The sequence below is a fragment of the Nycticebus coucang genome, chromosome 4, assembly GCF_027406575.1.
Source record: "Nycticebus coucang isolate mNycCou1 chromosome 4, mNycCou1.pri, whole genome shotgun sequence".
Taxonomy (NCBI): Eukaryota; Metazoa; Chordata; class Mammalia; order Primates; family Lorisidae; genus Nycticebus; species Nycticebus coucang.
Window position 1 is genome coordinate 28,094,866 of NC_069783.1, and position 20,326 is coordinate 28,115,191.

Sequence of the window (20,326 nt, forward strand, 5' to 3'; positions counted from 1 at the left end):
ATTAGTATGATGTAAGCACTCCAATTTGTACAAAGAATCAACACATTGAAAATGGCATAAATGTATTTCTGATCTAGGTACAAAAGACTTAATAAAAAAAATTAAAAAAAATAGTTTTCCCTGCACTCTCTTCTAGTATTTTTATAGTTTCATGTCTTAAGTTTAAATCTTTGATCCAGTGAGAGTCTATCTTAGTTAATGGTGAAAGGTGTGGGTCTAGTTTCAGTTTTCTACAGGTTGCCAGCCAGTTCACCCAGCACCATTTGTTAAATAGGGAATCTTTCCCCTCTGAATGTTTTTAATTGGCTTGTCAGAGATCAAATAATGGTAAGTAGCTGGGTTCATCTCTTGGTTCTCTATTCTGTTCCATACATCTACCTCTCTGTTTTTGTGCCAGTACCATGCTGTTTGATCACTATCTATTTATAGTATAGTCTGAGGTCTGCTAGTGTGATTCCTCCTGCTTTGTTTTTATTTCTGAGTGATGTCTTGGCTATGTGCCCATTGATCCACAAATGGATTAATAAATTATGGTATATGTACACCATGGAATATTAGAAAGAAAGAAAGATGGAGAAAGAAAGATGGAGACTTTACCTCTTTCATGTTTACATGGATGGAGCTGGAACATATTCTTCTTAGCAAAGTATCTCAAGAATGGGAGAAAAGGTATCCAATGTATTCAGCCCTACTATGAAACTAATTTATAGCTTTCATATGAAAGGTATATCCAAATTATAGTCTAAGAATATGGAGAAAAGAAAAAGGGAAGGAAGGGGAGCGGGGAGGATGGGTGAAGGGAGGGAAATTGGTGGGACCACACCTACGGTGCATCTTACAAGGTACATGTGAAACTTACTAAATGTATAATATAAATGTCTTAACACAATAACTAAGAAAATGCTAGGAAGGCTATGTTAACCAGTGTGATGAAAATATTTCAAATTGTATATAAAACCAGTGCATGGTACCTCATGATTATATTAATGTACACAGCTATGATTTAATAAAAAAAGTAAAGAGAAGAAATGATGCAAACCATGTAACAATGAAATATTATCATTAAAGTAATATCAACTTAATATTGATATCCAAATATATCCAATAAAATTATATCCAATAAAAATCTTTATTCAGAAATGAAAGCCAAATAATGTCATTTGCAGGAAACAGAAGCCAAGTGAATTTAAACACAGAAGAATAGCAAGCACGCTAAATATTAAAGGCTGCAGGAAAAATACTATAGATGAAAACTCTGAGTTAGCAAAAGAATGAGGACCTTCCAATGTAGCTGAAATGGTGTAAATCCACCAAATGAGGTAAATCCACCAAATGCTATTTGTCCTGCTGTTTACAACCAAAATCACAGGACAAAACATGAAAAACAACTACTAGGGACTTTGGAAAAGTAAATAAAACAAGAATATTAAGGAAGAGAGTCAAGGTCTAAAAAAGCAATCCACACGGAGGTAAGTTTCTGCTTGTACCTCTTTATTCTTATATTCATGAACCAAATGCAGGCACCCAGAAAAGCTGTGGGGGTGACTCTAAGAACAGCTAACACGTCCAGAAAAATCTACCCAGGGCAAAAGCTTGAGGCTCTGTCTCTTTCCCCAAAAGGCCAGGGAAAAAGCCTTGTGATTCCTTGAGTGTGGAGGGAAGTCTCCATTTCTTTGTTTTTATTGTTTTTTACCTCCCCCCCTCACCCTCTTATATCATGGTGCTCTCAGAAATCCTGCTAGAAACTTCATCTTTCAGGCTGGAGGAATAGGAAAGAGCTCCTTCAGGCTAAAGAACATGGAGGGAGTCTCTCTTTTTTCTCTTTATCATCTCCCTCCTTTGTCCAAGAGCAAAACTCTAGCTATAGGAAGCAATGGGCAGTAGGACAAGTAGGTAAAACTGAGTTTAAAGAGAGTCCTAAAGAGAAGAGAATATACTAATTTTCTAAAGGAATTGGGCCAGGGTTGCAGCTCACCTCTGAGTGGCACTTGCGTGGACACTCAAAGTAGCCGATCAAAGGCTTTGAAAACAAAGCTAAGGTTTAAACCAAGTCTCACACCAAACAATATAATATTCAAAATTTGCAGGATACAACCTAAAATTACTCAGCATACACGGAACTCCAAAAATGTAACCAATTTTTAAGGGAAAGGTTGATCAACAGACGATCCAGATGTTGGAATTATCAGATAAAGATGTTAAAGAAGCTATTGTAACTACGTTCAAGGAAGTAGAAGTAAACACTATGGAAAAGGGACAGAAAATGAATAGATATTATGCTTAAAAAAGGAAAATTTAAACTAAAAAATATAATATCTAAAGTAAATAATTATAGCAAAATATAGGTAACTAAGGAAAAAGTCAATAAATTTGAGCATAGATTAATAGAAATTGTCCAATCTTCAGAACAAAGAGAAAAAAATTAAAAAAAAATTAGCAGAGCCTCAAAAGTATGTGAGATCTAATAGGGGTATAACTAGAGTCTCAGAGAAGTTAATAAAGACATTGATGCAGAAAAAAATGAGAAATAATGGCTCAAAAATCTCAAATTTGATGAAAGACGTAAATTTACAGATTCAAGAATCTAAGAAAAAAAAAAAGAAATACTCTGTAAACAGCATAAAGTCAAATAAAACCATGCACAGATCTATTATAATCAACTTCCAAAAACAAAAAGTAGAGAAAAAATCTTGAAAAGCTACATGTAGTAGCAACAATTTAATGGCAGACTGCTCCTCAGAAACTATGAAGACAGAGGAAGAATATACTCAAAATGTGGAAAGAAAAGAATTGTCGATCCAGAATTCTATACCTACTAAAAATAACAAAGACATCTGTACCAGAATGTTTATTGTAGCCCAATTCATAATGGCTAAGTCATGGAAGAAGCCCAAGTGCCCATCGACCCACGAATGGACTAGCAAATTGTGGTACATGTATACCATGGAATATTATGTAGCCTTAAAGAAAGATGGAGACTTTACCTCTTTCATGTTTACATGGATGGAGCTGGAACATATTCTTCTTAGCAAAGTATCTCAGGAATGGAAGAAAAAGTATCCAATGTACTCAGCTCTACCATGAAGCTAAATTATAGCTTTCACATGAAGGCTATAACCCAACTATAGCACAAGAATATGGGGAAAGGGCCAAGGGAGGGGAAGAGAGGGGGGAGGTTAGGGTGGAGAGAGGATGGGGCCACACCTACGGTGCATCTTAGAATGGGTACAGGCGAAACTTATAAATGCAAGGCAGAATACAAATGCCTACATACAGTAACTAAGAAAATGCCATGAAGGCTACGTTGAACAGTTTGATGAGAATATTTCAGATTGTATATGAAACCAGCACATTGTACCCCTTGATTGCACTAATGTACACAGCTATGATTTAACAATAAAAATAAATAAATTAATAAAAAAATTAAAAAAAGAAAAAGAATTTAAAGATAAAAAAAAAATGAAGGGCAAATAAGGACATTCTCAGGTAAAGAAGAACAAAGAGAATTTGTTGCCAGCAGTCCTGTTGTAAAAGAAATGCAACAGAGAATTCTTCAGGCTGAAGAAAAATAATAAAATAGGGAAAATTGGAACTTCAAGAAAGAAGAAAGACCAAGAGAAATGACATGTATCTAGGTAAATATAAAACACAGTTTTTCTTTAAGTTATTTAACATATGTGTAATTGCTAAAAGCAAAAAAGAACTGTAAAAACTATCTAGCAGGGTTTTTAATTATGTGGCTGTAACATATGACTACTATACCAAAGTGAGAAGGAAGATAAAGGAAACTGTACGGTTGTAAGTCTTTTATATTTTACTTAAAGTTCTAAAATATCAACTCTAGGTAGAATGTAAAAGATCTCATACACACGCTCGGTGCCCCTAGCACAGTGCTTACGGTGTCAGCCACATACACTAAACTTGGCAGGTTCAAACCCAGCCTGAGCCACCTAAAACAACGATGGCAACTGCAACAAAAAATAGCTGGGCATTGTTGCAGGTGCTTGTAGTCCCAGCTACTTGGTAGGGTGAGGCAAGAGAATCGCTTAAGCCCAAGAGTTTGAGGTTGCTCTGAGCTGTAATACCACTATACTCTACCAAGGGTGACATACTGGGACTCTGTCGCAAAAAAAAAAAAAAAAAAATTCATAGACACACATACACAAAATGTCTGACAATTAAGCTCACAAACTCCTATTAGAAGAAGTATTACATACCTCATTGCTGAAGATCAATAATTACAGTCACCTTTGAGATAATCCCCTTGGGAAGTTCTGCACTGATACCAGGGCCTAGTCCACCCTTTGAAACAATTTTGGGACTTTTTCTGGTGTTGCCATCAGAGCTGTCATCGTATGGCACACGAAAACATGCAACAACAATAATGAACACCACTCATCAAGACACTGCCACACTTCAACACAAACACTGATATACCAAGGTTTTGAAATCTTACCAAATTTATACAGTGTTGCCAACGTAAGTACATGGTTGCAAGTTTGTGGACTTAACTGTCAAACCTGTACAACAATAGCTCTGATGTTCATTCCAGAAAAAGAGTTCCAAAATTTCTTTAAAGCACGCACCAGGCACTGGTATTGGTGCCTGGCTTCCCACAGGAGCACCTTGAAGGTCACCATAGTGATGTTCAGCAATGAGGTATGTAGCAGTTTTTCTAGGATGAGTTCACAAACATAATTGTCCTACCTTGTATATACAATAATAGATTTTCAAAATACATGAAGCAAAACTCTTAGAATCAAAGAAGAGGCCAGTTATGGTGGTTCATGCCTGTAATCTCAGCACTCTGAGAAGCCGAGGCAGTGGATTGCTTGAGCTCAGGAGTTCAAAACCAGCATGAGCAAGAGCAAGAGTTTCTTCTATAATATTTTCTCTCTCTCTTTTTTAACTGACCTAACTATAAGATCAAAGATTTTTTTAAATCATATATTTATTTAACAGCTTATTTTCTTAAGTATGCTTTAAAGTGAAAGTAGGAATCTTTGGTTTTATAAAAAATTATTTGATGTATAAAGCAAAATTATCTATCATGACACGTAAATTACATTGTTCCTGGTTGTTCTTTTTACCTCTATGGGTAAAAGGCTCACTTGTAAAAGGCTTTCCTTCCCTGTTCCAGAAGTTTGTGAAGCATCCATTCTAGGCACCAAGGAGAAAGATATAATCAAGAGCTGAGGAAAGAAACTAACACTTGTTGAACACTGATTATGCATCAAGATCTACTGTATACCTCACCCCATTCTATTCTCACAATAACCCTAGAAGTTGGGTATTATTTTTCTTATTTCACAAATTAACAAACTGAAGTTCAGAGAGAAGAAAATAAACAGCGTTTGGCCAGTAAAGAATAGAGCATAGTTTCTATCTCAGATCTGTGACTTATTCTTTCCATTATTTGGAACAGACTCTTTTAACTTTGAATTCCCACAAATCCAACTGGTTGGTGGGAAAACAAAGAGGAAAATGAACATATAGGTGATGCTATTTTTGCACATCAGAATACAACAGAGCAAGATGGAAGAGAAAAATACTATTATACAAAACAACATTAATGAATCTTGCCAAAATCACATTCTTTAAAAAAAAAAAAAAGCCATACAAAAAGGAGTACATATGGTGTTATTCCATATGCATGAAGCTCAAGATCAAAACTAACTGCTGACATGTATCAGAAGGATTACTGTGGGTGGGGTGTGGATACAGACTAGAAAAAGACGGGAGAAAACTTTCTAGAGTAAATGTTGGCAAATGCTGGAAATGTTCCATATCTTTACCTGGATGGTGATTATATGAATGCTACATATGTAAATTATTAGCACGCCATACATAAGATTAATATTCTTAATGTACTTTATTGTATTTGTCATCCTCAATTAAAAAAATCATTTTATGTTCTTAAAATGAAGGTTTCTGTGTCCAACTATCATAGATTCATTACCAGGTAAGTCTAGAATTTGAAAAGATGATCTTAATACAAAGACACTTTGAGAAAGCCTTAGGAGTGGACACAGAACCATTTTTCAGGAATTCTAGGATATTACCTGAACCCCAAGGCCTGACTCAGCATATGGGACCTCATACTGCTGCTTCTAATTCCAAGGGTTAGTTGAAACAAGGAATGGGTAAAGATGAATATCAGCACTTTTTATTATCTTGTACATTCATTTTTTTCTACTCCCTTATACATTTATTTTTAAATCATCCAAACTGGAGCTTTTCATAGGCAACCTCACACAGTGCTCACAATGACTTCATGAGATAGTTGAGACAAGGTCTGTATTATGTGTTCAGGAACAAAGACCCAGAGGCCCAGCAAGTTTAGAGTTGCACAAGATTTTGAAGCCAACAAAAGGCAAATACCATTATAGAATTCAAGTCTTGTAGCTCCTACTCTAGTGTTCTCTTTACCGCAAAATGCAATTACTTTAATTACCTGTGCTGAGAATGTAGAAAGGATCTATGAAGTTTTCTCCATGGCCACCCTCATGAACCCATATTCCAATGAAAACTAAATAAAGATAAATAAGAAGAAAAGGATAAAATCAATGGTTTAAATTGTCCTTTGGCTAGTTGCCTAACTTCTTTAAGCCTACCTAGATTTCCTTAGTTCTCTGAGCTCATGCTTTATTGTGCATCTTCACTTTAGCTTATTTCTTCCTCTAAGGAATTCCGACTGCCCACCTCTCCATGAACCTGTAGTTACTTAGAAAGGTAAAGTGCAAGTAACAAAGACTCTTAATTAGCCAAGAGGTATCTGCTCCCAGGGAGCTAATCTACTGCCTTGTTGTAGGACTTCCATTTTCTGGAGTATGTGTAATACTATATATTACACCATCAGTGAATTTGATAGAATTTCCATGGGAGTGAATCAAAGCTCAGAATAGCCAGCCAAAGAATTCATCATAAAATTCACTGAAAAAAAAAAAATTACTCTGAAAAATATAGCTACCCAAAGATACTGGAGGATATCTTCTACTGCCTCTCCTACCTCACCCCTAGGCCAGTTCTATTTTAACTAACACCCACTCCCCATCTTGACCTATATGGAAAGAGCGCAGGTCATCACAAGGTTAAGAAACATTGGCCACACTCTAATCCAGAAGGCAACACGATGTCTCTATGAGAGATATTCAAAAGACTCCTTGATAGGGTGGAGAGCAAGATGGTGGCCGAGTAACAGCTTCCTTGCATCTGGGCACCGTGAGTCTGGGGAGATAAGACTCCAGGCATCTCTGGCGGGTGGGATCTGCCTATAATCATCCCTTTGAGGATACAGGGAGTCAGCGAGAGACTTCTGGACCCCAAGAGGAGGACAAAAACAGTAGAAAACTGTCAAGTAATCGCATGTGTTCAATCGGTCTAATCCCGCCAGCAGCTGAAAGTGCAGTAGCACCAAGACTGCAAACTGGAAAGGCTTTAACTGTGAAATGTTTTGGTGTTTTTGGACTTGGCACTCAGTTGAACTGCCTTGGGGAGAGCTTGAGCAGGAATGCGGAGAACTTTGGGTATTGTCTGGGACCCCAGACTGAGCCACTGAGCCAGACGGAAGGAGCTAATAGTGTTTCGCTGTGGGTCGCAGGGAGCCATTGTGAGAGAACTGCCCCAACAAGGTCCGCCCTAGGGGTTGCAGAGCAAGGATCGGGTGGGACCTAGTAACCTAGTGACTGAGCAGCCTAAAGGCAGGGTCTAAGCCGCCTTACAGCCCTTACCCTCAGGGGTAGAGTGAGACTGGTTTAGGCACACTGGGTAAGTGGATAGCCACGTCACCAGTGATTCCAGCAACAAGCACTTTCCCGGGAAAGCTTCTGCTTAGCAAGTTTAGAAATTTAAAGTGCCTTTTAAGAGGGCTGAAGAGAGAGTTAGGATGTCTACCCTGTGGGGTTTGAGAAATCAGTGGAGGCCTCCAGTCGTATCAGCATTGTAATTAACATCTCATACCACAGAAGACCATCTGTTGCCAAGAAAATATTCAACAAGATATATATACTGGTTTGTTTCTGTTTGTTTGTTTTGTTTGTTTTTTGTTTATTTTGATGTTGTTGTTGTTCTTTTGTTTTTTAATTTCAACCTTTTCCATACACATTTTTTTCTTTTCTTTCTCCAGTTTTCTAGCATAAATACAATTTCCCATTGCTGCCTTTTTCAATAACTAGAACTTCATTTTTGCTAGTGTTTCTACCCCTATTATTTCATTTTTCACCCAATTTTATCCCGTAAAGTTTTCTGTTTGCTTGTTTTGGTTTGATTTACAGCATTTTTGGGTTTCCTCTCTACTTGGTGGAGGCAGGGTACTGTGTCTGATCAGGTTATCAAAGAGTTGCTGACCTCAAGGGAACCACCCAACCGGGCACCCCCAGAGGTTGGGGTTTTTTTAAGGTGTGTCAAAGTACCCTACTGTACACCTATATTGCTCTGTCTCCCTCTTTCTGTGCCTGTCTTCTTTTTGTCAATATTCCTTTTTACCCACCCCCTCTCCTTGCTCTATTTTCTTTTTGTTCTTTCCTCCTTTCTTTCATCCCTTCTTGCTTTTCAACCTTCTCATCCTTCTGGTCCTGTACCAAAAGGACTCATTGAAACCTTTGTCCACAGGCATGGGAACTTAAAGAGCAAGAGGAAGTGAAAGGAAAATTAGGGCAAGGAAACAGACAAAAGAAATCACTCATGAGGAAGAATCAGCAGAAAACTCCAGGCAACATGAAGAACCAGTCCAGAACAACACCTCCAAGGGACCATGAGGTAGCTACTGCAGAAGATTCCACCAATAAAGGAACATTAGGAATGACAGAAAGGGAATTTAGAATACACATGATGAAAACAATGAAGGAAATGATGGAAACAATGAGGGAAACTGCTAATAAAGTGGAAAATAACCAAAAGGAAATCCAAAAACAGAATCAAATAAGAGACGAATGATATGAAGAATATAGAAAGGATATAGCAGAGCTGAAGGAACTGAAACAGTCAATTAGGGAACTTAAAGATGCAATGGAAAGTATCAGCAACAGGTTAGACCATGTAGAAGAAAGAATTTCAGAGGTAGAAGACAAAGTTCTTGAGATAACTCAGATAGTAAAAGAGGCAGAAAAGAAGAGAGAGAAAGCAGAATGTTCACTGTTAGAATTATGGGACCTTATGAAGTGTTCCAACATATGAGTTATAGGAATCCCAGAAGGGGAAGCCATACTAGAGAATATTATGAAAGAAAATTTCCCAAATATCACCAAAGATTCTGACACACTGCGGGTGGAACTCAACTCTAACAAAAACGTTCGACCCCACACAAAGACATGGAAATTAAACAATCTTCTGTTGAATAACAAACGGGTGCAGGAAGAAATAAAACAGGAAATTATTAACTTCCTTGAGCATAACAACAATGAAGACACAAGCTACCAAAACCTGTGGGATACTGCAAAAGCAGTTTTGAGAGGAAAATTTATCACTTTAGATGCCTACATTTGAAAAACAGAAAGAGAGTGAATCAACAAACTCACAAGCCATCTTATGAAGTTGGAAAAAAAAGAATAATCTAAGCCTAAACCCAGTAGAAGAAAAGAAATATCCAAAATCAAATAAGAGATCAATGAAATTGAAAACAAAAGAATCATTCAGAAAATTAATGAAACAAGAAGTTGGTTTTTTGAAAAAATAAATAAAATAGATAAACCATTGGCCAGACTAACGAGGAATAGAAAAGGAAAATCTCTAGTAACCTCAATCAGAAATGATAAAGGGGAAATAACAACTGATCCCACAGAGATACAAGAGATCATCTCTGAATACTACCAGAAACTCTATGCCCAGAAATTTGACAATGTGAAGGAAATGGATAAATATTTGGAATCACACCCTCTCCTTAGACTTAGCCAGGAAGAAATAGAGCTCCTGAACAGACCACTTTCAAGCACTGAGATTAAAGAAACAATAAAAAGTCTTCCAACCAAAAAATGCCCTGGTCCAAATGGCTTCACACCAGAATTCTATCAAACCTTAAAGGAAGAGCTTATTCCTGTACTGCAGAAATTATTCCAAAAAAAAAATAAGGAAGAAGGAATCTTCCCCAACACATTCTATGAAGCAAACATCACCCTGATACCAAAACCAGGAAAAGACCCAAACAAAAAGGAGAATTTCAGATGAATCTCATTCATGAATATAGATGCAAAAATTCTCAACAAAATCCTAGCCAATAGATTATAGCTTATCATCAAAAAAGTCATACATCATGATCAAGTAGGTTTCATCCCAGGGATGCAAGGCTGGTTTAACATACGCAAGTCCATAAACGTTAGCCACCATATTAACAGAGGCAAAAATAAAGATATGATCCTCTCAATAGATGCAGAAAAAGCATTTGATAAAATCCAGCATCCTTTTCTAATTAGAACACTGAAGAGTATAGGCATAGGTGGCACATTTCTAAAACCGATTGAAGCTATCTATGACAAACCCACAGCTAATATTTTACTGAATGTAGTAAAACTGAAAGCTTTTCCTCTTAAAACTGGAACCAGACAAGTTTGTCCTCTGTCACCTTTACTATTCAACATAGTGCTAGAAGTTCTAGCCAATACAATTAGGCAAGACAAGGAAATAAAGGGAATCCAAATGGGAGCAGAGGAGGTCAAACTCTCTCTCTTTGCTGACGACATGATCTTATACTTAGAGAATCCCAAAGACTCAACCACAAGACTCCTAGAAGTCATCAAAAAATATAGTAATGTTTCAGGATATAAAATCAATGTCCACAAGTCAGTAGCCTTTGTATACACCAATAACAGTGAAGATGAGAAGCTAATTAAGGACACAACTCCCTTCACCATAGTTTCAAAGAAAATGAAATACCTAGGAGTATACCTAATGAAGGAGGTGAAGGACCTCTATCAAGAAAACTACGAGATCCTCAGAAACGAAATAGCAGAGGATTTTAACAAATGGAAGAACACACCATGCTCATGGATGGGCAGAATCAACATTGTTAAAATGTGTATACTTCCCAAAGCAATCTACATTTTCAATGCCATTCCTATCAAAATACCAACATCATACTTTCAAGATTTGGAAAAAATGATTCTGCGTTTTGTATGGAACCAGAAAAAAACCCGTATAGCTAAGGCAGTTCTTAGTGATAAAAATAAAGCTGGGGGTATCAGTATACCAGATTTTAGTCTGTACTACAAAGCCACAGTGGTCAAGACAGCATGGTACTGGCACAAAAATAGAGACATAGACACTTGGAATCTAATAGAAAACCAAGAAATGAAACTAACATCTTACAACCACCTAATCTTCGATAAACTAAACAAGAACATACCTTGGGGGAAAGACTCCCTATTCAATAAATGGTGTTGGGAGAACTGGATATCCACATATAAAAGACTGAAACTGGACCCACACCTTTCCCCACTCACAAAAATTGATTCAAGATGGATAAAGGACTTAAATTTAAGGCAGGAAACAATAAAAATCCTCAAAGAAAGCATAGGAAAAACACTGGAAGATATTGGCCTGGGGAAAGACTTCATGAAGAAGATTGCCATGGCAATTGCAACAACAACAAAAATAAACAAATGGTACTTCATTAAACTGAAAAGCTTCTGTACAGCCAAGGAGACAACAACCAAAGCAAAGAGACAACTTACACAATGGGAAAGGATATTTGCATATTTTGAATCAGACAAAAGCTTGATAACTAGGATCTATAGAGAACTCAAATTAATCCACATGAGAAAACCCAACAATCCCATATATCAGTGGGCAAGAGACATGAATAGAACCTTCTCTAAAGATGACAGATGAATGGCTAACATATGAAAAAATGTTCATCATCTCTATATATTAGAGAAATGCAAATCAAAACAACCCTGAGATACCATCTAACCCCAGTGAGAATGGCCCACATCACAAAATCTCAAAACTGCAGATGCTGGCGTGGATGTGGAGAGAAGGGAACACTTTTACATTGCTGGTGGGACTGCAAACTAGTACAACCTTTCTGGAAGGAAGTATGGAGAAACCTCAAAGCACTCAAGCTAGACCTCCCATTCGATCCTGCAATCCCATTACTGGGCATCTACCCAGAAGGAAAAAAATCCTTTTATCATAAGGACACTTGTACTAGACTGTTTATTGCAGCTCAATTTACAATCGCCAAAATGTGGAAAGAGCCTAAATGCCCACCAACCCAGGAATGGATTAACAAGCTGTGGTATATGTATACCATGGAATACTATTCAGCTATTAAAAAAATGGAGAGTTTACATCCTTCGTATTAACCTGGATGGAAGTAGATGACACTATTCTTAGTAAAGCATCACAAGAATGGAGAAGCATGAATCCTATGTACTCCATTTTGATATGAGGACAATTAATGACAATTAAGGTCATGGGGGGGAGGAAAAGCAGAGAGAGGGAAGGAGGGAGAGGGGTGGGGCCTTGGTGTGTGTCACACCTTCTGGGGGCAAGACATGATTGCAAGAGGGACTTTACCTAACAAATGCAACCAGTGTAACCTGGCTTATTGTACCGTCAATGAATCCCCAACAATAAAAAAAAAAAAAAAAGACTCCTTGATACTTTATTGTTAACCCTCTCCCAGGGACTCCTAGAACTCCAACAGCCCTACCAACATGCCCTATTCTTTATCTACCTCCATGCAGAGATGATGTTCATGAGCATCTTTTGGAAGTAATGGCTCATCCATGGCTCATAAAAACCACCACCTACAAAAGGTTCTGTCAGTGCTTAGCCTCTTTTAGATTGGTAGACTTTCCTGAGGCAGACCCTGGGTTACATGTTTGTATGGAATCTTAAAGGTTTAACTGTTCTTTTTTTTTTTGCAGTTTTTGGCTGGGGCTGGGTTTAAACCCGCCACATCCAGCATATGGGGCAAGCACCCTACTCCTTTGAGCCACAGGCACCACCCCCGGTTTAACTGTTCTTAATGGGCTCAGGACCATTAACTAGTTGTTACTTTATATCTTTACCCATGTCCTTCACTTAACAATGAGCAGTGAGTCTGGAAATGTAAGGAAGGGCACAGCTCTAGCTAATTATAACAAAGGAGTTATCAGAGGCCAGTAGTCTAGTACTTCTCTGGGCATGGAGGGGCTTACAATGGACAGATTACTCTTAGTTAAGGAAGATCAACCATGTGAAAGGTACTCTTCTGTAAAATCTGTCTTGTTCTTCTCAGTATTAGTTTTCATACACTCAAAGTTAAGGATTGGTTTCTTTCTGTGGAATAAAAAGAATTGGATGTGAATATGCTGGCTGAATCTTTGAACTGCATCTAAGGCCAAAATATCTACTAAAACAAAATAAAATAAAATAAAAATGAGATAAATACCACACCTAATCCTCCTTCTCATCTAAATTTCTAGGAAAGACAAGCCTTCCACAGTGAGACAGTAGAAACTACCACCTTTATCACTCCTCATTTCCCATAGATCCCACCTTTCAACTCTTGGGAGTAAGAAGCTAATTGCCTAGTGAACTCATAGTATCACAACTGCTGATGCCAGCCTCGTCATATATGTCCACACATTAGAATTGCGCACCTCCAGATGGAACCACTCAAATAGACTAAAATGTGTATGGAACCCTCAGAGTTGTAGAATGTACAACCTGTATGACCAGAAGCTAGAGAGTTGCTAATGCTAGAAGAAGACCATAGCAGTTCATGTTGATGGAGTTCTTTATTATGCTCCATCATTGGGTTAAGGATTTGCACGTGCCATATAATTTAGTCTCCATGACAATGCCTTGAACCATTACCATCTCTATTTAGGAAAACTTAGAAACCTATTACTATCCTCATTTTTATAATGATGAAAATGGACCTCAAAGATTTTAAGGAACTTTTGCAAGTCAGGTTATTGCCCGCCAAATATTTGTTGCATGGCCTTCTAACGAGGACAATGTAAATCTTTCCATCTGCTGACCTGTGTTGGTTATTCATAATGACTACCTTCAGATGATTCCTTTGGTATAAAAAGCACTGATTTGAAGAAAAGAAGAACTGAGGCTCTAATCAATATCTAGCACAGAATCTAGTACTTCATAACTTCGCAACACAGTGTGAATATGTGTTGACTGGTATTCCTTTATTATAGTTAGCTAGAGTTAGCCCTTTATTATAGTTAGCTAGAGTTAGCCCTTTATTATAGTTAGCTAGAGTTAGCCCTTTATTATAGTTAGCTAGAGTTAGCCCTTTATTATAGCTAGCTAGAGTTAGCCCTTCCTTATATTTTCAGACTCTCCACTCATTGCCAAGTGAAGGACATGGGTAGAGATGTACAGTAACAACTAGTTAATGGTCCTGAACCCATTAAGAACAGTTAAACCTTTTGTAGGTGGTGGTTTTTATGAGTCAGAGCTGAGCCATTGCTTCCATTCCCACTTTGTACTCATATGACCTTAAAAAAGTGTTACCAAACATCTGGATTCCAATTACTTCATTTATAAAAGGAAGCAAATACTTGATCTGCCTACTGTAGGCTTGATAAAAATAAGAAATCTGAATGTGCTTATACATTTTTAAGTCCCTTACCTCATCAATAATGACTACGAAGGAAGACAAAATTTCCTTTATCTCTATGATGAGTCTATTGAGCAGTGAACCTGCGAATGCAGAGCACTGAGGCTTCTGATGACTCTCACTTTCTTCTCCTACCTGCAGGCAAATCCCTCCTGACCTTCAGCAGACCAACTTCTTTCTGAAAATATCCATTTTTACTAATGATCAAGCTTTCCTCCCACACCCCACACAAAAACTCTTCATGGGTGTCCTTTCTCTTTGTAAATTTTTGAAATGTTAAATTGGATGTGGATGAACTTCCTCTTTTGAACAGACAATATTCTCAACATTTCCAAGGGTTTTTAAGTAGCTGGAAGGGGTCTACTAAATCTAGAACCAATCTTATCCTCTCAAGACCCAGGTCACTTCCTGTCCTGCCAATGACTCAGTGCCACACACACCCCCATAGATGTGTCTTGGATATATAATTCTATGGCGAGTTTGCCTCCCCCCATGGACATACACATCACACCTCAGAGAAATACCAGTTAATCTTGCAGTAGGGAAGAATGAATCAAATCATTTAAAAATATATTTTTTCATTAATGATTGTCAAGTAAGTGCTTCCCACCAACTTCAGAGATACACATGCAATTCTTTTCTTTTCCTCTGGAAATACCAATCCCCAAATGATCTCAGAATTTAGATACCCCAAAATCCTGACTCCAGCTGCCATTCCCTATCCCAGTTCTCTGGCCTGTTGTGGCTTCTCAACATCTAAAAATATAAAACTGTTTAATTATGAATGCTGGGGCTTGTCTGACCCACATCTCACCTGACTCCCTGCTCCCTCAGAATTCCATTCCACAGTCAGAAGAATATCAATTTCAGAAAACAAGGCTTCCCTGATATCCAACTCAAAGTTTCCTTCTGCAAGTCTCATCCAATTATTTCCATGGGCCACACTAAGTAACTCCTTTCCTTCACTGCCACTTTCTTTTTTCAGAGATTGTAGATTGTTGCCATGGCTTTCCCTTCATCGCCATTTAGCCCAGCAGTATATATTTAATTCCTTTCATCTTTCATCATAAATCAGTCCCTTCAACTGTTAAATCAGCTCTCTACTCTTCTCTGGACTAGTTCCAATTTTCCCAATTCACCTACAATAACTAATATCCCTTCTGGGAGCTTCAATTTCCTCTCTATCTTCCTTTGCTCTCTCTACCCTCTCCAGAAATGAAATGGGAAGGGACTTACATATATATGAGGTCAAGGGTCATGTATAGTGCATTGCATACACCCACTCCAAATTGCTGTGAAGTCCCACGTCACTATTTCCTTTCCTGGAGGAGGAGGGGGTGCTTACAGGGAAACAGGCCTCCTATCCCATAAGTCATCATCCTTTAGACTTCTGCCTAGGCAATGGCAGTAGGTCTTCAAATACTTACAAACCAAGACACAAACGGGAGCTGTGTGCAATGTGTTAGCTTCAAGGCAGAGGCCTTTTCAGTGACTTGCACTATTTCAGGATAGTCCATTACAATTAATATAGCCCAGCAACTATCTCCCCACATCTTCTCCATAAATGGGTGCTATGGAGAACTGCCTCAGACTTTAAAACACTGATCCCTTGTATGAATTCACAGAAACCCACAAAGAAAAAGCATTTTCATGTAATGTATTATAAGGCCTCTCAGATAGCCCGAACCACAAGGAATGCAGAGATCTGGCTTTGTCCTACTGGTACTTTTCCATTTTCATTATACCATATCCCTAGTTATGGTCCTGCTTAGGTTTGAGAAGCTATCTTCAGCCTGAGACAAATGGGCTGCTCCAGGACCCTCGCCACAAGAGGTGAAAGAACAACTATTCTTTTTTCCCCTACCGAAAAATGACCCCATTGGCATGATTGTATACCTCCAGACCAGACCACCAGTCACTTGGGCAGAAGCAGGAAGAAATAAGCTGAGCCGGGCCTACTTTCTCTTTGTATAATTGAAGATCCCATGTCACAGAAGAGTTAAATGCCTTTCCTATAAATCAGAGCCTATATGAAAATAATTAACTATTTCTCTAAACATGATAAATAGAAAAATCAATCTAGTGGCAGAACCCAAGCTTAAATTTTCACAAAGAAAATGAAGAGAACCACAATGATATATGTTGCTCCAAGTGCAGAATACAGCAGGGTGTGTCCACTCCCTGGGGAGGTCTGCAGTGGAGACAGTACCTGAAGCAGGCTGGGGAGGTAATGCCAGAGGCGAGCCTTGCATGGCTGGCTGCCTAACTGCAGACAGAATACAAGTGTCCTCAGAGAGAGGAGAGACCAGGTCGTTCCAAGTGTGAACACCACAAGGCCTGAAGTGCTTTTCAATAGGCTGTCTGTCTCTCTGGAGGTCAAGGGGAGCTCATCCAGTTACACTTAATGTCTTATTTGATCCCATCAATAATCATTTGATCCCAATCCTGCTGAAAAATGCTTGGCCAAAATTTCTGGCCTTTTAATGGCAGAATCCTGGCTCCTTCTGAAACCAGCATTACTAGATATGTCAAATGATGCATAAGGGCTTAGTCTAGCAGCCAAATGGACTGAGCTGGTGAGGGAGGACTTGGGATGCTCACAGTGCTTTCCCACGGCCAGTAGCAGAGCAGCCCTTAGAGCACACCCCTTTCTATATAACCCCCTCCCCCTACTCATTAGCTTCAATTCCTTTTCCAAAGCTTGACTAGAGTATTTCTTCAAATGCAGTAAGTATGTGACTCTTCAGAGACACCTACTGAGAGCTTCATGCAACCTGCCTATTTATAGTAGACAGGCTTGGAGCTGTAGAAAAAACTCTTTTTGCCTGACACCTGACATCTGACAACATCAGATGTAGACCGCTGGGTTCTATGATCATTCGACAAGAGGAGATGGGGAAGCTCCAGAAATGTTCATAGACATGAAACTGGAAGAAAATATGCATTTTCAGAGAAGTCATTGTCCTGTCTATTAAAAAACATTAGGCACTAAAACAGAATGTTGCATGTATAAACCACAGAAGCCAAGATATTAAAGCCCAGCTGTTCTTTGCAAAAGTATCACTGATGGGGCAACAGTATCCATTTCCCATCTTAGTTCACTGGAGGCACTATCAAACTCCTCAGTGTCTCTTACTATGGACTATATAAATTCCAGCATTGAATGTCATTTTAGATGCCAATGTCACTAGTGCTAGTGCGGACATTTGCATCCACACTCTGTTTTCCTTGGGGAGAACATTCTACTATGTTTTTTGTGCAGTGACTGGTTAACCTCAGCTTTGGAATATCCCTACTACATGAGAATATTGGGTTGTGGGGGACTGTGCGCGTGCATGTGAGTTGGGACAAGAATAGGAGATACTTGTAGCTCTACGATGGGCCCTTTTCAATGCTTTCCATCCAATTAATACTAGCCATTAGTAACCAGTGGAGCATAAGAACTTCATTTATTTCTGATAATAAGAATGATAGAGAAGAAGCTGGGTTTGCTCAATGGAATTAGTATAAGCTTTTTAAAAGCCTGATTTCTTTTTTGTGCTTTTCTCATTCATTTACATTATACATTTTACTCACAAATCTTTCCCCAGTTGTCTTACAAGAGAAACATCTATTCAAAACCACCTGGTTTTCCAGTCAAAAGATACTCTGAGAAGAGTTAGAAGTAAGTGCCTGTACACACACACACATACACTCAGTGAATATGGGAAAAAATAAGGGAGTAAATGAGATAGAAACCTCCTTTTTAGGAATCTCTAGCAGAGATATCTGCAGTGAAACAAGCCTGCCAGAGACTATCATCACGAGCTGCTGCTGCAGGCATTCAGGCTAAGAATTAGAGGGGAAAGGAGGATGGGGGCAGGTGAAGAAATGCAAGGAAATCAACTATTGTTTCCCCCTGGCCTTATGGTGATGCCTCCAAAACAAGACTGTCTTAACTACATCCCTCCCTTCTTTGCTCCCTCCTGTCTCCAGCTCCTTAATTCCTGTGGCACTCTCCCAACCACATTTAAGAGGGGGAATGAGGGTCTGAGCGTGCATAGCAGACGGGGTGGGGATGGCGTGATGAATTATTAAAGAAGGTGCAATCCTGGGCAAGCCAACATTTGGCTGGGGGACAGTTGGGTGGGATTGGACAGTATAAGGAGAAATTCCGTATTCCCTAAGAAAGTGTACATTCCCTAAATCTACGGTGGCCAGGAAGAGAAATAAGGGACAGAGACGTAGAATAATACTTTTGAGGTCTAGTACTAAGCTTGGAACTTAGAAGCAAAAAGGGCATTTCAACGGCCCCAGGGCCGAGGACAAAGAGTACCCAATTTTGCCTCACAGCGTGTATAATAAGTTCCCAGACAAGACATTCCGCTAACAGCAGGAAACTTTCTCCCAACTTGGTTCCTAGAGAAGGAAGGTCCTTGGGAAGTGACTACATTCAGGGAGAAAATAAAGAACTATGGTGTTAACTCAGGAAGGAGGTTTGCGGAAGAAGGAAAGAGGGTTAAGAAGCAGAAGCTGAAGTTTTAGAAAGTGGGATGGGGGTAGAGGTGATTTAATAATTACTGTAGATCTACGTGACTAAAAAGCTCAAATCAGGACACGCTCAGGCGGGTGCTGCTCACCGGTCCCAAAGATCTGGAAGAGAAGGCGGGGCTGGGAGGCGCGGATCGCCGCGGACAGCCTTCCCTCTCTGCCCCCTTCCGACGCCTTCTTCTCCGGCATGAGGCGGATTCTCAGCCGTCCTTCTCCGTGGTGAATCCACCAGCTGAATAGCTCGCTGAGGTTGAACTGGAGCAGTCCCACAACTGCCTCCTCTGGGCGTCCGACGCAACCCTCTAGGATCGACTCCTCTCCCAGCTCCAGCACCAGCTGCTTGGCGCGCCGAAGCTTGCGCACCGAGCCGCCCTTCAGCACCCTGGACAGCGTCCGGGCCGCCTCCGGAGCGGGAGAGACTCCTAGCGGAGGCCCCAGCAGTCTGAGCAGCGGGGCGCAGTCGAGAGCCAGGGAGCCCCTCGCCTCCGGTCTGCCCGCCCTTAGCTCCGAGGGCGCTGACGGCAGCAGCAGGTCCCGGGCATAGACGCGGAAGAGCGAAGGCACCACGAAGTCCACCGCCAGACTCTTCCTCTGCAGGCGCGAGTAGCTCAGCGGCTCCCGGGGCTGCAGCGGGGGCCCCACCGCCGGTGAGCCCGCGCTCTGGCCGGTCCCAGTCCCGGAGCCCAAGGCTGCCATTGAAAGCAGCAGCGGCAGCAGCAGCCACAGAAGCCCGATGGTTCCCATCCCGTCACACAAGGCTGTTTACACCAGTCTGCCGACTCTCCCCAGCCCACCCTCACCCTTCGCTTTCGCCCAAGTGGGAAGAGGGTTCAAGCAGTCCTTGGTCCTGAACAGCTCCTTCCACTGTATCCCTGGAGAATTGTGCATGCACGCGATAATCCTGCTTTCTCCCAACTGCGAGGAGGCAAACAGGGATCTGAATGGAACAGAGCCGGAAGCTCACGGGCGAGTCAGGACACCCGGTATCACGCCGGGTTCCACAGCTGGGACCCTGTGCCTAGCGCTCACCGCCCCAGGTGCCGCGCCGCTCCTTGCGTTTGGGGAACGAGGAACTACTGTGGTTGAAGGGAGGTGGCAACTGGGTACGATCCTCTCCGGCCCCGCGGCGGGAGCTGGGGTGGCTCCCCTCTCCGGGCAGGCTCCAATCCTCCGCAACTTTCCGGGCTGAGAATGGTGCCTGCGAGCTACTGCCTGCTGTCCTGGCTGCCTCCTGTG

General features: G+C 40.3%; 1 protein-coding gene across 1 annotated transcript in view; it reads right to left on the reverse strand.

Annotated features, from left to right (window-relative positions):
* Positions 1 to 19,845, reverse strand: part of LOC128584280 (ALK tyrosine kinase receptor-like) — a 635,794-nt gene extending 615,949 nt beyond the window's left edge. Inside the window, exon 1 of the mRNA XM_053589323.1 lies at positions 19,180 to 19,845. Coding sequence (XP_053445298.1) covers positions 19,180 to 19,834 — 655 coding nt within the window. The 5' untranslated portion in view covers positions 19,835 to 19,845. The remainder of the gene's footprint in view (positions 1 to 19,179) is intronic.
* Between the last annotated feature and the right edge of the window lie 481 nt (positions 19,846 to 20,326).